The sequence below is a fragment of the Chiloscyllium plagiosum genome, chromosome 26 (assembly GCF_004010195.1).
Source record: "Chiloscyllium plagiosum isolate BGI_BamShark_2017 chromosome 26, ASM401019v2, whole genome shotgun sequence".
Lineage (NCBI taxonomy): Eukaryota > Metazoa > Chordata > Chondrichthyes > Orectolobiformes > Hemiscylliidae > Chiloscyllium > Chiloscyllium plagiosum.
The window spans coordinates 32,270,837-32,288,917 of record NC_057735.1 but is presented as its reverse complement, the minus strand read 5'-3'; the positions used below and the strand labels follow the sequence as shown (position 1 = coordinate 32,288,917).

The 18,081-nt window shown below is 39.5% G+C and overlaps 1 protein-coding gene across 1 annotated transcript in view; it reads right to left on the bottom strand.

Annotated features, from left to right (window-relative positions):
- Positions 1-1,074: 1,074 nt before the first annotated feature.
- The window catches only part of LOC122563231 (plakophilin-1-like), a 61,009-nt gene continuing 44,002 nt past the window's right edge, over positions 1,075-18,081 (bottom strand). The window contains exons 10-14 of the mRNA XM_043716830.1: positions 11,288-11,441; positions 10,148-10,334; positions 7,851-7,935; positions 5,565-5,689; positions 1,075-2,939 (exon numbers count right to left, since the gene is read on the bottom strand). Of these exons, the coding sequence (XP_043572765.1) occupies positions 5,588-5,689; positions 7,851-7,935; positions 10,148-10,334; positions 11,288-11,441 (528 nt within the window). The 3' untranslated portion in view covers positions 1,075-2,939; positions 5,565-5,587. The remainder of the gene's footprint in view (positions 2,940-5,564; positions 5,690-7,850; positions 7,936-10,147; positions 10,335-11,287; positions 11,442-18,081) is intronic.

Genomic DNA, 18,081 nt, shown 5'->3' with positions numbered 1-18,081 from the left:
TCTCTGCTTCTATTTTCTTAATTACCAGTGGTCCTGCAGCTTCCACATGATGGGAAGGAGACATAGCAACAGGCTGAGCTGCCAGGTGTTGCCAAGTGCTCCTCAGAAGTCTCACATTGACTGGTGTCCACATCCAGCCTACTGCCCCTAGTTGAACAAGGGAACTATTTGATACCAATTGACAGAGCATCCTGGTCAAAATTTCAATAAACGACAAGCTTTGCAACATATCTTTCCAAATCATCCTCTGATGGGATCACATATTCTACATGCTAATAGTGGATAATAAGTCACTCTTCACTGGTTCTGAGACAAATGCTTTCAATTAACCTAATTGCACAGAGTTTGACAAACTATTGGTATGTCTTCACATAGTTTTGTCTTGATAAAGAAGTTCAAGTTGAAAATGTGTTGCTGGAGGAATCCTGAAGAAGGGCTTATGCCCGAAACGTCGATTCTCCTGTTCCTTGGATGCTACCTGACCTGCTGAGCTTTTCCAGCAACACATTTTCAGCTCTGATCTCCAGCATCTGCAGTCCTCACTTTCCCCTCAAAGAAGTTCAAGTATCAGGTCCAATACAAATTACCATCAATAGCAATAACACTCACGCTTAATTTTAGTTTGTAAATATTCTACACGGTACAAGCTAGCAGGCTTTGAACTGACTGCCAAATTGCAACTCCAAAGTCTGATTTTAGTTTCCCCTATTTAAAAAAAACTGACATTCAGCAAGATGCAAATGCAGGAACAACAAAAAGAGAATCCCCAAGCAATTTATAACAACATTTTGAACTCTACTTTTGCCTCCATAACCATAAAAAAATTCAATGCAGTTCATATACAAGCTTTGTAAATATCTCAAACCATATGATTGGTAAAAGAAAATATATCATGCACAGCAGGATTGTGTGTATTGCAACACTCTTTAATATTCAAGAAAATATGTCTTTAATATTAAAACCAAGCAGAATGTCTGATTATGCTAATTATTTTACATATGTTTTGTCAAATAAGATAATGTAAAATACTTTTCTCTGGTCCTAAAGCATCTTGTGTAAAATCTGTACTAAAAATAGTAAATGCAGGAGATCACAGTGGGGCAGGCAACATCCATGGAGAGACAACAAGCTGATCTTTTGAGCCCATATGACTCTTCATCAGAGGCTGTGCCTGTTGACACAATCTGGGTAAGTCATATTGGAAGTGTATTCATGTAAAGGGGTGGTAGTAAATTTGGAATGCACATTCACTAATGAATTTAATTAGTAATAGCTTGAAAGATTTGATATGCAATATTTAAGCTAGATTAACAAACTACTTTCATGCAACGTTAGTTTTTTTAATATTCTGAATAAAATCAGAATTAATGATTTTGAAAGGGTAATGGACAATATCAATGTTTTGTTTTGCTGTGGTGGTACACTGCCAGTAAATTTGGAAACTATCAGAAAGAAATCCAACATTGCTGACTGCTTCAGAGATCAAATCAGAAGGTAAAGATGCCAATAGAACCCATTGTATGGTTGTTTACATTTGATCCTGTTTAAACTCATGTATTAGAAGATTAATTTACTGTGAAATTGTTTTTAATATTTGCTAAGTTTGATTTATTACTGAACTTGTTTTGAGAGATGCGTTTACATAGCAATCCCACTGAACCAAAAAAGGTTATGGACATATGAGGCAAATAACAGGTCAAACAGTTATAAATTCCTATTTAACAATGGCATTTTAAGCAGGATTTAACTATTACTTTCTTCGGAAGAGATCAAAGAGAGTGTTATAATGTACTTTCATAAACAAGGAACATGTGTAAGCAGCAGAACATACATGACATATATGCTTAGAGTGTAAATCACAAATCAAAAAGATTCAATGAAACAGTGAACATTTTTACTTTGTCTTTCTGTTGCAATTAGATCTGTTCATAACAAGTCAAGGCTGTAATGTATTTGTCTTCTCAATGTATATTTGTTATTCTAACATTCTTAATTAATGTTTGCAGAGGCAAATATTGGAATAACAAGACGGTGGCATCAGAAGAATACAAAAAAGCTTGTGTGTTTATTGAAAGGATTGGAGATCTGAAGTGTCATCTGCTAAACAGCTAAGTTACTTTATTTCAGTAGGAATAACTTAACAAAATTATCTGATGCTATTTTACATAGAACTTTCTAACAGGTAGCCAGTGTACCCAAAGTCATGGTGCAACAATCTAAATTAATTTAAACCTGACTAATAAGCACATTTGCCAGAATTTTATGTGCCGATGCCTGCCCTTGGCTTAAACAAAAAAAAAAATCAGGGCAAGCCTTCTTTCATTTGGTCAGCTCACCACACAGCCATTTTACAGCATGTTAGACTGTTAACTGGCTTGAAATAAATGACTCCTCCAACTGGAAGTCCCAACTCAGATCAGCCTGCCACAGAAATGGTAAAGTGCTGGCACTACATGCAGTCCCTAAAAACAGACAACAGTTACTTAGCAATGGGCAACATGGGGTGGAGTCTATTTGGGGACCTCCACTGGACAAAGGCTGTGGAGGACCCAATCCCAGCCCAGCAGTTAATTGCTTAGTTGAATGTATGTATGTATGTTTGTGTATATGTATGGATGTTGAGAGAGACAAAAATTCATTTATGTATGTTTGTGTGTGTTGAGTGTGCACAAAATTGCAGCCTAGAAATTTTGTGGCAAGGCCTGTTGCCTGATGAAAACTTTGTCACACTGATGTATGAATGTACATTGTGAACTGTAAGCTTGTGATATTCAATTTTGCGAGTTAAAGCAAAGACAAAATTGCGACCATTTTACTTTACCCCTCCCCACTCCCAAAGCACAAGATTCACTTGTGGCTTAACATGCACATTTTCTCCATAAATTCAGCATCATAGGAGTTCCATTGAAATGATCTTTAGTCACCAAAAGAGAATCCACCTGGAAAATAAAGTGAATTTTTAAATTTACAGTGATCAGATCTGATCTTAACAATATGTAACTTAGGAATACTTGCAGATATAATTCACATGAAAATGTGCTGCAAATTGATAAATTCAGGAAGGTTCTTGGTAGATTGCAGCATCGTTAGTCATTCCAATTTTAAATGTTAATGGAGTTATGAAAGGTAGATGTATTTCAAGAAACTCAAATAAATCAAATTGAGAGGAAACGTATCTTAAAAATATTCCACAATATCCAAAATATATTCGCCAAGGAAAAAGGGCATCATTAATTTACAAAATGTGTGAGCAAAATAATTTAGTGCATTTCTACTTTAGAATAAGGTTTCCATTTTATAAAAAAGACTTCATATGTAAACATCATAATTTGATTAGGTTGCTAACTTTGAGAGCTAATCTGGCCAGGCATTTCATGGAGTAATACAAGAAAAGGAGGAATTTGTTGTATTTTCTATTGTACAGGATTCTCTTACCAGGGATTGGAAAATTAGGTTTGGTACTTATTATCCTTTAGGTAATAAAACACATGATTGTGAGATGAGATTATTGACAATAACCTGTTCAAAGGCTGTTCTAAATATTATAAACTTGGACTTTGATTATCGATTTCAGAATATTCTTGGAGAGGAACACCAAGAGGAACTCTTTGAGAAGACACATGCTTTTTCTAAACAAATTATTTGAAAGTGTAGCACTTTCTTGGTTGTATACTGAATGCTTATTTACTCATTAATAGTTAATTAAGGAAGATCTTTGTACTTTAATGTCTTTTATACACAATTGGCTTTTATAACTATACAAAGACACAGCTACCTCTTTCTTATTTTACCAATGAGTTTACTTGGTCTTATAATAAGAGTATGTCTAATCTGATTGCAACCTCATATCCACAATCACATCTACTTGTGATAACTCTTTCACCTCTTGTTAACTAAAAATTTATTGACCTCTGCCTTAAAAATATTCAAGCACTCTGTTTTCATGATCGTTTTCAGGAAGACTTCCAAAGAGCATCTAGAATCAGAGTCATGCAGCATGGAGACAAACCCTTCAGTCCAACCTGTCTGTGTTGACTGGATTAATCTAGTCCCATTTGCCAGCATTTGACCCATATCCCTCTAAACTTTTACTATTCATAGACCCATCAGGTGCCATTTAAATGTTGTAGTTGTACCAGCCTGCAGAACTTCCTCTGGAAAGTTTTTCCAACCATGCACCACCCTGTTCGTGAAAATGTTGCCCCTCAGGTCCTTTTTATATCTTTTCCCTCTCACCTTAAACCTACGTCCTCTAGTTTTGGACTCCACTACCCTGCGATAAAAAAAAGACTTTGCCTATTCACCCTGTCCACGCTCCTCATGATGATTTTATAAACCTCTACAAGGTCACCACTCAACATTCGACACTCCAGGGAAAAAAGCTCGAGCATATTCAGCCTCACCCTATAGCTTAATCCCTCCAGTCCCAGCAACATCCTTGTAAATCTTTTCAAGCTTACCAGTATCCTTCCAAAAGAAGGGTGACCAGAATTGTACGTAGTACTCTGAAAGTGGCCTCACCAGTCTCCTGTATAGCTGCAACATAACCTCCCAGTTCCTGTACTCAATATTCACTATCCTGTTAACCGGCGACTCGACTTTCAAGAAACTATGAACCTGCATCGGCAACACTCCCCAGGTCCCTACCATTACCTCGTCATGTTAAATAGCTAACACCATATTTGAAACAGTGACCATTTGCAACAGTCACAGGAATGACTGCAAAATTCTGAGGTCTAAAGTGATTTTGTATAAGAACCACAACAAGTTAGTAGGCAGGAACAGCAAGAAAATAGGAAAGCTAATATGTTATCCTTTATTATGAAAGGAATTGAACAAAGAAGTGAGGATCCTGTACTTCAGTTACACAAAGCATTACTGAAGCTATATTTCAAACACAGAGCAGCTACGGTCTCCTTATTTAAGGAAGGATCTAAGTGTGTTAGAGGTGGTTCACAGGACATTTTTGAATGATATCTAGAATAAGAAGGTTGCCTAGAAGGAATAATTCAATAGGCTGTTCCTGTTTTCACTGAAGTTTAGAAGAACAAGGGAAGGTCTTCTAGCAGTCATGATTCAACCTCTGAAAGAGGAGACCAAGGCTCAATTCTCAACTGTGAGAAAATGAGGACTGCAGATACTGGAGGGTCACCTGAGGATCCAAGGCTCAGGAAATAGGATGCTCCATAGAAAACTGTTTTGTGCCACTAACTGAGAAGGTGCTGTTAAATATGTTTCCAGGAGAAGCTGTAACACTGGTCTTTTTGAATGCTATTTTAACAGTGATCTAATGTGGGAAGTCACTGCAGCTCCCTGCTACATGCACATAGTGAATAGGAGCTTCTTCTTAAACTTTGAATAATATGAATTCAATGGATTTCAGGCCAATTAAGAATGAAAGTCACAACTTTACCTCAATAACAGATCAAGGCAGTCAGGCTCTGACAAAAAAAAAGACTTCAGAAAATGTGCTTCATCAAAATTTGGCATTTTAAACCTACATCTGTATCAAATCACACTCTAATTTAAGATCACAATACTGAAAGAATTATTTCTCCAGTTACCTTGACAGTACTGAACATTTCAGTTAAAGGAATTTTTTGCTTGGGATCCTCCCCGCATTCTGTTGAGCTAATTTGACAGCGGCTGATGTCAGGTGATTTACAAAGTCCTTCTTGCTAAAACCTTCCTGTTAAAACACAAAATTGTACAGTCATTTCAGTGCATATTTATTTAACAGTGGGGAGAAATAAATACGTTGTAACAAAACATTTTGATGTGTTAGATAAAGAAAAATTTAAATGCTGTTACAAAACAAAACCATTCATCCATTAGCACAGCATTTAGACCATACATGGCTCAGTTGACAATACAGGGGTACAGTGAAATGACTCCACAGAGTCGGGTATCCCATCAACAATTCATCCTTTATTAGTATGTAGAAAGGCCTTGAGAGTGGTCCAGCTCCCTCAAAGCCAGCTCTCAGAGTGTCAGACACTCCTGTTTATATCTGTAAGCCAGGACTCCCTGATTGGACTAGATTAGCAGCTCATATTCTATGAGGTCCACATTGCTGACCTCATTACAATCACTACACACAGCATTTTAAAATTTTTGATCTGATGCTTAAGTTGTTAATGTGGTACCCAATGTCTTATTTTCTTTGTGAAAATGCAGTCTCATGGGAGGTCATTTATTGTTATTCTTTCAAAACATCCTTCATTAATTAAACCTCCACATTAGTTTTCAAATTCAACAGAAAACAGCTTAACTCTGGCTCTCCAAAACAACTCCATTACCTGCACGACAAGTCAGGGGTGTAAAATTCACTACTTGCTTGCATGCGTGAAATTATAACAGTGCTCAGGAAACACTCAGATCAGAACAATCCCTCTGATCAGCCCACTATCTGAGAGTGACACTTGCCTTCATCACTGGCACACAATGGCTATAGCATGTGCTATCAGCAAAATGCACTTTTGAAAACTTATCCAGGTTACTTTGACAGCAGTGAAACAGGGGAATAGATACTTGCTATACAGACTCATGTCTGTCCCACCACCACAGCTGTTCAAAAGCTTAACTCTATTAATCTCCCTTTATTCTAATATTTCTCATTATCCTTACCTAACAAAAATCCAGCACTCTCAGTCTTAACACATCCTCAGAACTCTCAACATCCACCAATTAAAAGAAGGGCAAACACGTGCTTAGAAACAGCATTATGTAAAATGTTCCCTCCAGGTCAGCATAGCATCTTGATTTGGGCATATATAGCTTCAGCTTCATTGAGTCAAAATCCTTGAACTATCAAACAGCATTGTAGGAACCTCTGCACTTTGACTGGACTGATTCAAGAGGCCAGGCCACTGTTATATTCTCAGATATGAATTGTAATAGAACATCAGAACATAGGATCGAGGAGCAGGAGTAGGCCATCTGGCCCTGCGCACCTGATCTGCCATTCAATAAGGTCATGACCGATCTTTTCGTGGACTCAGCTCTATTTACCCCTGCTCTCACCATATCCCTTAATTCCTTCCTTGTTTAAAAAAAACCTATCATAGCTTTAAAAACATTTACTGAAGTAGCACTAACTCCTTCACCGGGCAGGGAATTCCACAGATTTAAAACCCTCTGGGTGAAGAAGTTCCTTCTCAATTCAGTCCTAAATCAGCTTCCCCTAATCCATACCCTCTTGTCCTAGCTTCACCTGCCAATGGAAACATCTTCTCTACATCGATCTTATCTATTCTCTTCATAATTTTATATGTTTCTAAAAGACTCCCCCCTCATTTTTCTAAGTTCCAACGAATATAATCCCAGTCTACTCAGTCCCTCCTCATAAGCCAACTACGACAACTCTGGAATCAACCTAGTGTGCGTCCTCTGCACCCTGTCTAGTGCCAGTACATCCTTTCTCAAGTAAGGAAACTAAAACTGCATGCAGTACTCCAGCTGTGGCCTCACCCGCACTTTGTATAGCTGCAACATAACCTTCCTGCTTTAAACTCAATCCCTTTAGCAATAAAGGACAAAATTCCATTGTCTTCCTAAGTATCTGTTGTACCTGCAGGCCAACCTTCTGCGATTCATGCACAAGGACACCCAGGTCCCTCTGCATCATGCATACATAATGAATACCTTGTTAGTTAAACTCACATCTGCAGAGAAAGCAGCAGTAAGGAAAATCCACCACTTTTTGGCTTCAAGACTGGAACACCTATCAAATCCACCACGCATTAGCATGTTGGTGGATACATAAAACAATTTTTCGCATATTAAATCTTCATGGACAAAAAAATTCCATCCAATATATTTCAAGCAATATCCAAACACTTTGTACATACCCTTTTGAAGAAATTCTGCAAGTCTTTCTGCGCCCACATTTCATAGAGGAAGAGACAGGCAGCTTTACCAGCTGAGGGGTAGGCACTATAAAAATGAAGCAATAAAGCTTACAAATACAATGCAATTTAGATATAAGTAATTCTGATCAACACATCACACTGATATATTGGTGTGGAGTTTCTCGTGATGTTTGATCAGATACCAGTTTATTCCAGAAAGAAATAAATAAATGGTCACTAATACTCAGGATTTTACATTGTCTGGTTTAAAAGTTTATCCATGTAAAGTATTCCCCCCACAAAACTGGCCACATCCCAATGACAGCGGCAAGCTTTAATTGAGTGCTGGTCACAATCTTATGTCTCAAAACGTTGATGAAATAGTTATTTGAAGCCAATTTAAAAATATGATCAAGAGTATTAAATCCATCAATTGAAGAATGATTCAAACCTTGGTAATCACTCTGTCGTGCTGCTGGAGAATGAACTTGTTTCTTCACAAGACAAAGTGACTACACTGCCTAATTGCACTGATTGATAGGAGCCATTACAGGTACACAATCCTTTATCCAAAATCCTGAAATCCGAAAAAGGTCCAAGATCTGAAGTTTGTCTCATGAAGTTTCTTTTGTCCATAACAAGGTTGCTTGATGTGTAAACAGCTAACCCAACTCCACACCCACTCGACCCACGTCACATCTGAGTGACGTGGGGCCGTGGCCTAGCACTGGCAGGCATCAATTCTCTCTCAGCGCTCATAGTACTCAGATGTGAGTCTGCTGTTTGGTGAGATATTTAAAATTTCACCGTTAAACTGTCACTTATTCCAAAACCTGAAAAATTTTGAATTCCGAAAACCAGCTTGTCCCAAAAGTTTCGAATAAAGGATTGTGTATCTGTATAAACAGGTTTGCGGTGAAATTTAGTGGAATTTAACCTCGGCAAAATTGGGGCATCATGTAGAGACTGGCTAGACTGAAAGGTGCATGTAATTTTCTTAGGAAAGAGGATCCCCTGCTTGACTACCATAACCTTGGAAGTGATTCAAAAACCCAGAGAAGCAGGAATTAACTAGTCACAGCCTTTAGGTCCGAGATAAGATAGCCAATGTGGAAAATTGTTTAATAAATTCCTTGCCACTGAATTTTTGATTAGATATCATTTTAAGGTTCAACAATGATGTATGAAATGCTCACTGATTCCAGAACAAAAACACTACGAGACACAGTTCCTCAGTGAAAACAAAGCAGAAAAAAAAAATGCATATATTTAGCACAAAGCAATTTTGTCTGAATTTGCATGTTGTGGTCAGAGTTCTGTCAAAGGATGAACAGCTGTGAATCAATTCCATGTTACCATCACATCAAGAATAATGGGAGAACTACTGGCATTAGAGGGCCAATAGAAGGCCCTCCAACAAAGGCATAATACCAGGCTCAATAGCCCAGCTGGGAGTTGCCAATGCAGATAGGATAGAGCAAATACAGAGGGCATCAAGATACAAGTGCTCTCTGAAGCTTTCTTGGAAAAGGTAATAATAAAACTGGCCACAACTGCTGGACTGCCACTGAGGAAGGGAGACCTTCCACTGAGTGGCTGTGAAAATGAACATTGCATGTTTGCAGCCACAGAGCTGGGTTGGGGAATCTGCCACGTGACAATCTTTCCTGCAGAATTCAACTCTGGAAGTAACCACTCCATCATATTTCCGAATGAATACAAGTTTCATTATTTAAAATCGGAAGAAATATGATTTGCCATTGCCTCAAGTTGTGCAGTTATAAGTTATTTGGTTTGAGGGATGGAAAATTGCATTTAGTGTTAGGAATTGTGTTGTAACATCAACTTACAACAGGTAAGACATGGTACCCAATCAGCTCCAAACTGGAACAGCCTTTCTTGCTTATTAATACAGTCTTTTGCATCTTTCTTTTGAAACAGAGATGAAAAGAAAATAGCAAAACAAGAAAGATGATGGATCAAATAGGGAGGAAAATAAACACCAACACAGTATTATAAGGAACAATGGCCTCATTCATCACAGCAATATTAATCTATTATTCAAAACAAACTTAAAATCAATTTTGTTAGGCAAAATCAAGTTTTCAATTAACGTCGGTTACAGGGTTCACAAAATTATGTTGTGAAAAACACAACCAAAAAGTAAAGAGACTGAGAAGCATCAAAGCATTAACTCTATAATTGACATATTGTCATATTCAAATCACAATGGTTCGAAGGAGGATTTAAAAAGCAGTTTAGTTGCTATAATAGGTAAAGTACTTATGATAATGTACCTGGATTTACTGAGGCTCATAAGATTATTCAACATCGAACCCTGTAGTACTGTTTTTGCTATGGCAGTATTATTGGGCACCAGATTTCGCATAATATTACAGGCGGAAGCAATGGTGTCATCCGAAGTCTTGGAGCTATTACCTCCTCCAGGAAGAAGTCGTGCTAACTCTGGCAATGTCTGAGATGCTGAGAGAAAGTTTGAAAATTGGTTAATTACGCACATCTTTATACACTATTAAAATCTCAACGTTGGCTCGACCAACTCTGTCATGTTCTCCCTATTTTATTCCTGCATCCAATACCACCTTGTGTTTTATAGCGGAGTACATTTCACATGGACATAATGAGCATATTGCTCAAGAACAGTATTAAACCATGGTGTGCAAACAATTAGAATCTAAATGCTATGCTTTTTATAATTATTCTGACAGACAGTTGACCTGTTAGATCATATTTTAACTGTACAGTAGCTGGGTCAAGTGATCATTTGCTAATATTCCCATGGTGTCACTCAAGGTTTATGAACTAGAAATGGTAACTGGTTTAGACATTCTGCAGAGTTTTCCACTCTCCTGCTATAACCTTTGTAGAAAGCTTTAGTGGAAGCCCCAGAGAAAAACTGATGGAATTAAAAAGACTCCTGTACAGAACATTGTAGCAGGAGTGGATCATTCTCAGGCCCTCATCTGTGTTCCAAAATTTAACAATTTTAAGGTTTGATGTATACCTCAATCTTACTTACGCACTGTTCATCCAGATTCCTCAAAACCTTACAGTAGAAAACTCTATCTACTACTACCTTGAAAGTTTCAATGAATACGCACCCACAGTCTTTGTGGGAGGTTGTTCCAAACTTTCATTTTATTGACAGCAGGGGTTTAGGTGGTGGTAATGTCACTAAATGTCAAGGAGCGAAGGTTAGATTCCCTCTTTTGAAAATGGTCATGCTTTTGCTACCACCTTGTTAACCAATTCTGGTATTACAATGTAGAGCAACCATCTCATGTAAAGAGATTTTTCATAAAGTCACTTATGGAAATAGGTAAGACTGGCTGGTATCAGCTCTGGTGAACAATGCCGAGCAATGTCAGTCTTGGTTGGCACACGCTTTGTGAGAGGACTAAAAACAGATGCCTCACCCAAATCTGGTTGAAGACTATTGTGCCTGGACATGTTGTTCAACAATGAAACTGCAGTTTTCTGTATGTCTGGGTTGCTCGACTGGAGAAGGTTGGCGATCCGAGGGAGTGCCCTTTCTTTGTTCACTATGTTTGAACTCATCAGGTATGATGACTTGAAAAGAAAACCAAAAGCAATTAAATATTTCCAAAACTATATTTCCACTAAGCACATGCTGATTTGCTGATAATTTAGATGAACATTAATAGTAAGCTTTAAAAATTGATATTAAAATAGGAAATCTGCATCATATCATACAGAAAGTACAATTTTCATTTTTGTGTTTAATAATTTGACTAATTGACAAAGCCTCATTTTGGACGGGATTACTTCAGCTTCCATAGAAAGGACACCCAGATCAGATAAGTCCATAAGATGTAGGAACAGGAGGCCATTCAACCCCTCATGCCTGCTCTAACATTCAATAGAATCATGGCTGATCTGACGTTCCTCACATTCACGCTCCTGCATTTTCTACATAACCCTTCATTTCCTAAAAGATCAAGAATCCATCTATCTATCCCAGCCTTAAATTGACACAAGTACTCTACCCCTACAGCTCCCTGTAGCAAGGAACTCTGTGATTCTCAACTTTGAGAGAAGAAATTCATCCTCACCTCAGTCTTAAAAAAAAAAAACACCCTTTCACCTGGGACCATGCCCTTGGGTCACAGACTCTCCCATCAGGGGAAACATTCTCTCAGCTTTTACCCTGTCAAGCCACTAAGGAGCGTATGTGTTTCAATGAGATCACACTCTCATTCTCCTAATCTTCAATGAGTCGAGTTCCAAACTGTTTAGCCTTTGCTTATAGAACAATCCCTCCGAGTGAACCTTGACTGAACTGCCTCCAGTGAATAATACTACTTTTTTTTAAAATAAGGGGATCAAAGCTTGTTGCAGTACTTCAGATGTGATCTCACCAGCACCTTGTGCAGTTGCAGTGAGACTTCCCTACTCTTATACTCCAACCCCCTTGAAATAAGGGCCAATATTCTGTTGGACTTGCTGATTACCTGCTGCACCTGTGTGCTACTTTCTATGTTTCACATACAAGATCTCCCCAAATCCTTTTGTGCTACAGCTTTCTGCAGGTTTTCTTCATTTAAATAACACCGTTCTTTCGTTCTCCTTTCCAAAATGAATACTTTCACATTTTCCCCACACTTTATTCCACTTACCAACTTCTTGGCCACTCACTTAGCATACAAATATCACTCTGTAAGTTGTCTGTATCCCCCTTGCAACTTGCCTCTCTACTAATTTTGAGTTGTCATACACGCAACATTTGTGTCATTCCTCCAACTCATTAATATCTATTGTAAACAGATTCAGTCCCAGCACTGACCCCTGTAGAAACCAATAAGCTGAAAAAACCCTTATCCTCACTTGCTGTGTCTTGTTCATCAGCCAATTCTTAATCTATGTCAATATACTCCCTCCAACATACTTTATGACATAGCCTTTTGAGAGGTAGCTTATTGAATGCCTTTTCGAAGTTCAAATACATCACATCTACCTGTTTCCCCCTATCACTCTGGTTGAGACTTTCTCAAAACAAATTCTAATAAATTAGTCAAATGTGATTTCCTTTCATGAAGCCATGCTGACTCTGCTTGATTAGATTAATGATTTTCCAAATGTATAGCTATTACTACCTTAATAATTGATTCCCAACAATGGATGTTAAACTAATTGGCCTATAGTTACCTACTTTTGTTTTGCTCTCTTTTTGAATGGGGGTATCATATTGCCAGTTTTCCAAATACTCTGGTACTTCTCCACAATCCAAAGATATTTGGCAAATTTCAACCAATGTATCCACTATCTATGTAGCTCTACCTTTTATGATCCTACAATTCCATCCATCAGGCCAAGGGCTTTATCTATGTTTAGCCCTATTAATTTGTCTAATACTACTTCTATGTTTCCAGAAATGCTTCCTGACATCACCCTAAATAACTTAGCTCCAATATAAGACTGGGTCTCCTTGTACTGTATTCCTTTTCTGGAAACAATAGTCTTACTCCATTCTTGTTAGCAAGAATGAGGGCAGCATGGTGGCACAGTGGTTAGCACTGCTGCCTCACAGCGCCAGAGACCTGGGTTCAATTCCCGCCTCAGGCAACTGTCTGTGTGGAGTTTGCACATTCTCCCAGTGTCTGCATGGGTTTCCTCCCACAGTCCAAAAATGTACAGGTTAGGTGAATTGGCCATGCTAAATTGCCCATAATGTTAGGTGAAGGGGTAAATGTAGGGGAATGGGTCTGGGTGGGTTGTGCGTCGGTGTGGACTTGTTGGGCCTGTTTCCACACTGTAAGTAATCTAAAACCCTCAAATAGACTGACCACTTCATTGTGTCTGTAAACACCTCTAGCTGCATAGCCCAACAGCTCAGTACCCTTCCAATGCTGGCCTGTTTGCTAGCTGTGATTCTCGTGCAGTGGATGAGGGTGCCCTTAGAAGCTAAGATTCTAAATTTCAACTACAAACCCCCTTCATCCTTCAAAGACACATCATGCAGTCATCTTCTTTAACAAAGTTTTGGCTATCTGTCCTAATGGCTCTGGGTTAAATTTTGTGTAATACTGTAAAGGGTCTTGGAATATTTTGCTTTGATGACTTAAGTTGCTATTGAAATGGAAAATTGGCATTTTAAAGATGAGGTCAAATGATTTAACCAGGATTTCAGAGATTAGTGACAAATGCTTATGACATAACTGCTGGGATGAAAGAGAAGAGAATAGTTGGGCATCAAAGTCTGGTGAGGTCTATGAGGAGAGGATGAGGTAAGGCATTGTAAAAGTTTTACAGTGAGTTACATGTATTGGTGGTATGGAGAACTGTCCTAGGACTAGGAGGGCTGAGGGAATGTGGAACTGTAGTTTTGTCAAGTGAATGTTTTTTGGAAACATTAAAATTTCTGGAGGGCAGAGGCTTGGAAGGAAGGACATCAGTGGATTACTGTCAAGGTGCAAAGAACTTGGACCAAGGTTTAGTGGCCAGGAGGCAGACTGGATGAATGTTGGTGAGGAATTTGTTAAATAAGTTCAATAAATTTTTCTTTATCAAAAATATGCAAATGTACCTACAAGAGAAGGAGCAAAACTTGACCTTCTCTTGGGGAAATAAGGCAGGGCAAGTGATAGAAGTATTAGTGGGGAGCACTTTGGGACCAGTGATCATAATTCTATTAGTTTTAAAATTGTTATGGAAAAGAATAGGCCTTATGTAGAAATTAAAATTTTAATTGAATAAGGCAAATTTTGAAGATACGATACAGTAACTTTCAAAAATTGAATAGAGTGAACTGTTCACAGTGAATGACTGGCAAATGGGAGGCTATCAAAACTGAGATAACAGAGTCCTGAGACAGTATGTTCCTGTTAGAGTGAAGAGTAAGGCTGGTAAGAGTTGGGAACAATCGCTAAATAAAAATATTGAGGTTTTGGTCAGGAATAAAAAGGAGACATATGCTATAGACAACTGTGATCAGGTTATTCTCGTGAAGAGTGTAAGGAGTGTAGAGCCGTTCTCATGAGGGAAATCAGGAGGCCAAAAAGGGGAGATGGGTTTGCCTCAGCAGATGAGCTTAAGTATAATCCAAAGAGATTCTACAAGTACATGAAGAGCAAAAGAGCAACTGGAGAAAGAATAGGGCCCCTTAAAGATCAATGCGGTCATCTATATGTGAAACCACAGAAGATGGGAGAGATGCTAAATAAATATTTCAGGTCAGTTTTAACTGGATGTTAGGGAACTCGGGGAAATAAATATTAATGTCTTGAAAACAGTTCATATTATAAAAGAAGTGCTGGAGGCTTTGAAGAAAAACATAAAGGTAGTCAAGTTAGGGATGAAATTGCAGGGCCACTAGCAGACACTTGTATTACCTACAGCCACAGGTGAGGTGCCAGAGGACTGGAAGGTGGCTAATGTTGACCCTTTATGTAAAAAAGGCTGAAAGGAGAAGCCTGTAGACCAATGAGTCTGATATCATTGGTGGTTACGTTGTGGGAGAGGATTCGGGAGATAGGATTTACATGCATTTGGAAAGGCAGGACTGATTAGGGATGGTTAGCATGGCTTTTTGTGTGGGAAATCTTGTCTCACAAATTTGATTGAGGTTTTTCAGGCTGTAACAAAAATAATTGAAGGCAGAATGATAGATGTTGTTTACATGGACTTCAGCAAAGCCTTTGACAAGGTTCTACATGGAAGAGTAATTAGTAAAGTCAGATCACATGGGATTCAGAGTGAGCTTGCCTATTGGATACAAAATTGGCTTGATGGTCGGAGACATGGGTTGGCGGTGGAGGGTTATTTTCGACTGAAGGCCTTTGACCAGCAGTGTTCTGCAGGGATCGGTGTACAGTCCACTGTTATTTGTCATTTATATAACTGCTTTGGATAGAAATGTAGGAGGGATGATTAGTAAGTTTGCAGATGACACCAAAATTGATAGTATAGTCGACAGTGAAAAAGGTTATCTAAGATTACAAAGAGATCATTGCTCGATTGGGCCAATGGGCTGAAGAGTGGCAGATGGAGTTTAATTTGGATAAATACGAGATATTGCATTTTGGTAAAGCGAACCAGGGCAGGACTTACACTGTTAATAGTAGGGCTTTGGGTAGTGTTGTCGAATAGAGAGAACTAGGGGTTCAAGTATATAGTTCTTTGAAAGTGGCATCACAGGTAGACAAATAGTTAAGGTGTTTAACATGCTTGCCTTCATTGCTCAGCCCCTTGAGTATAAGAGTTGGAATGTCATGTGATGTAAGGGATGTTGCGGAGTCCTTTTCTGGAGAATTGTGTACACTCTGGTTACCCTGCTGCTGGAAGATTATTATTAAATTGGAAATGGTTCAAAATAGATTTGTCAGAATGTTGCAGGGACTGGAGGGTTTGAGTTCTAAGGATAGGCTGGAATCTTTTTCACTGGAGTGTAGGAGGTTGAGGGGTGACCTCGTAGATATTTATAAAATCATGAGGTGCATTAATCAAGTGAATAGCAAAGGTCTTTTCTCGAAGGTGGGAGAGTTCAAAACTAGGGGACACATTTTAAAGGTGAGAGAGGAGACAGTTATAAGGGACCTAAGGGGCAACCTTTTCATACAGAGCGTGGTTCATATGTGGAATGAATTTTAGATTAGATTAGATTAGATTCTCTACAGTATGGAAACAGGTCATTTGGTCCAAGAAATTCACACCAACCCTCCAAAGTGTAACCCACCCAGACCCATTCCCTTACCCAACATTTACCCCTGACAAGTGCACCAAACACGATGGGCAATTTAGCATGGCCAATTCAGCTGAACTGCACATCTTTGGATTGAGGGAGGAAACCAGAGCAACGGGATGAAACCCACGCAGACACGGGGAGAATGTGAAAACTCCACACAGTCGCCCAAGGCTGAAATCGAACCCGGGTCCAAGGCACTGTGAGGCAGCAGTGCTAACCTTTGAGCCACCATACTGCCCCTGAACTGCCAGATGCAGGTATAGTTACAACATTTATAAGATATTTGGATAGTGTATGAATAGGAAAAGTTTACAGGGATATGGCCAAACGCAAGCAGGTGGGACTAGTTTAGTTTGGGAAACTTGGTCAACATGGACAAGTTGAGGTAAAGGTAAAAACAAGGAATGCAGATGCTGGAAACCAGAGTCTAGATTAGAGTGGTGCTGGAAAAGCACAGCAGGTCAGGCAGCTTCCGAGGAGCGGTGGGGATGAAGGTGAATAGGTCAGAGAGGACGGAAAGGAAGATAGGCGGAAAGGAAGATAGGCGGAAAGGAAGATAGGCGGAAAGGAAGATAGGCGGAAAGGAAGATAGGCAGGTAGTACAGGTCATGGGGATGGTGCTGAGCTGGAAGGGTGGAGCTGGGGCGAGGTGGGGGAAGGGAAATGGGGAAACTGGTAAAATCCACATTGATGCCATGTGGTTGAAGTGTTCCAAGGCAGAAGATGAGGCATTCTTCCTCCAGGCATCGGGTGGCGAGGGAGCAGCAGTAGAGAAGGACCAGGACCTGCATGTCCTCAGCCGAGTGGGAAGGGGAGTTAAAATGTTGGGCCACAGGATGATGGGGTTGACTAGTGCAGGTGTTCCAGAGAGGTTCCCTAAAGCACTCTGCTAGGAGGCATCTAGTCTCCCCAATGTAGAGGAGACCTCATTGGGAGCAACGGATACAATAAATGATATTGGTGGATGTGCCCGATCCCCAACGCCTCATCTTCACCATGGATATCCAATCCCTCTATACCTCCATCCACCATGACTAGGGCCTGCAAGCCCTCAGTTTCTTCCTCTCCTGACATCCCCAACAGTACCCTTCCACCGACTCTCTCATTAGTTTGGCTGAATCCTCCCACTTCCTCCAGACCAAAGGGGTAGCCGTAGGCACCCGTGTGGGCCCCAGCTATGCCTGTGTCTTTGTTGGCTATGCAAAACAGTCCATCTTCCATAGTTACACCGGCACCACTACCCACCTCTTCCTCTGCTACATTGATGACTGCATTGGCACCACCACGTGCTCCCGCGAGGAGGTTGAGCAATTCATCAACTTCACCAACACATTCAACCCCGACCTTAAATTCACCTGGACCATCTCTCTGACATCTCCCTCCCCTTCCTGGACCTCTCCATCTCCATTAATGACAATCAACTTGACACTGACATGTTTACAAATCCACCGACTCCCACAGCTACCTGGATTACACCTCTTCCCACCCTATCTCCTGCAAAAATGCCAT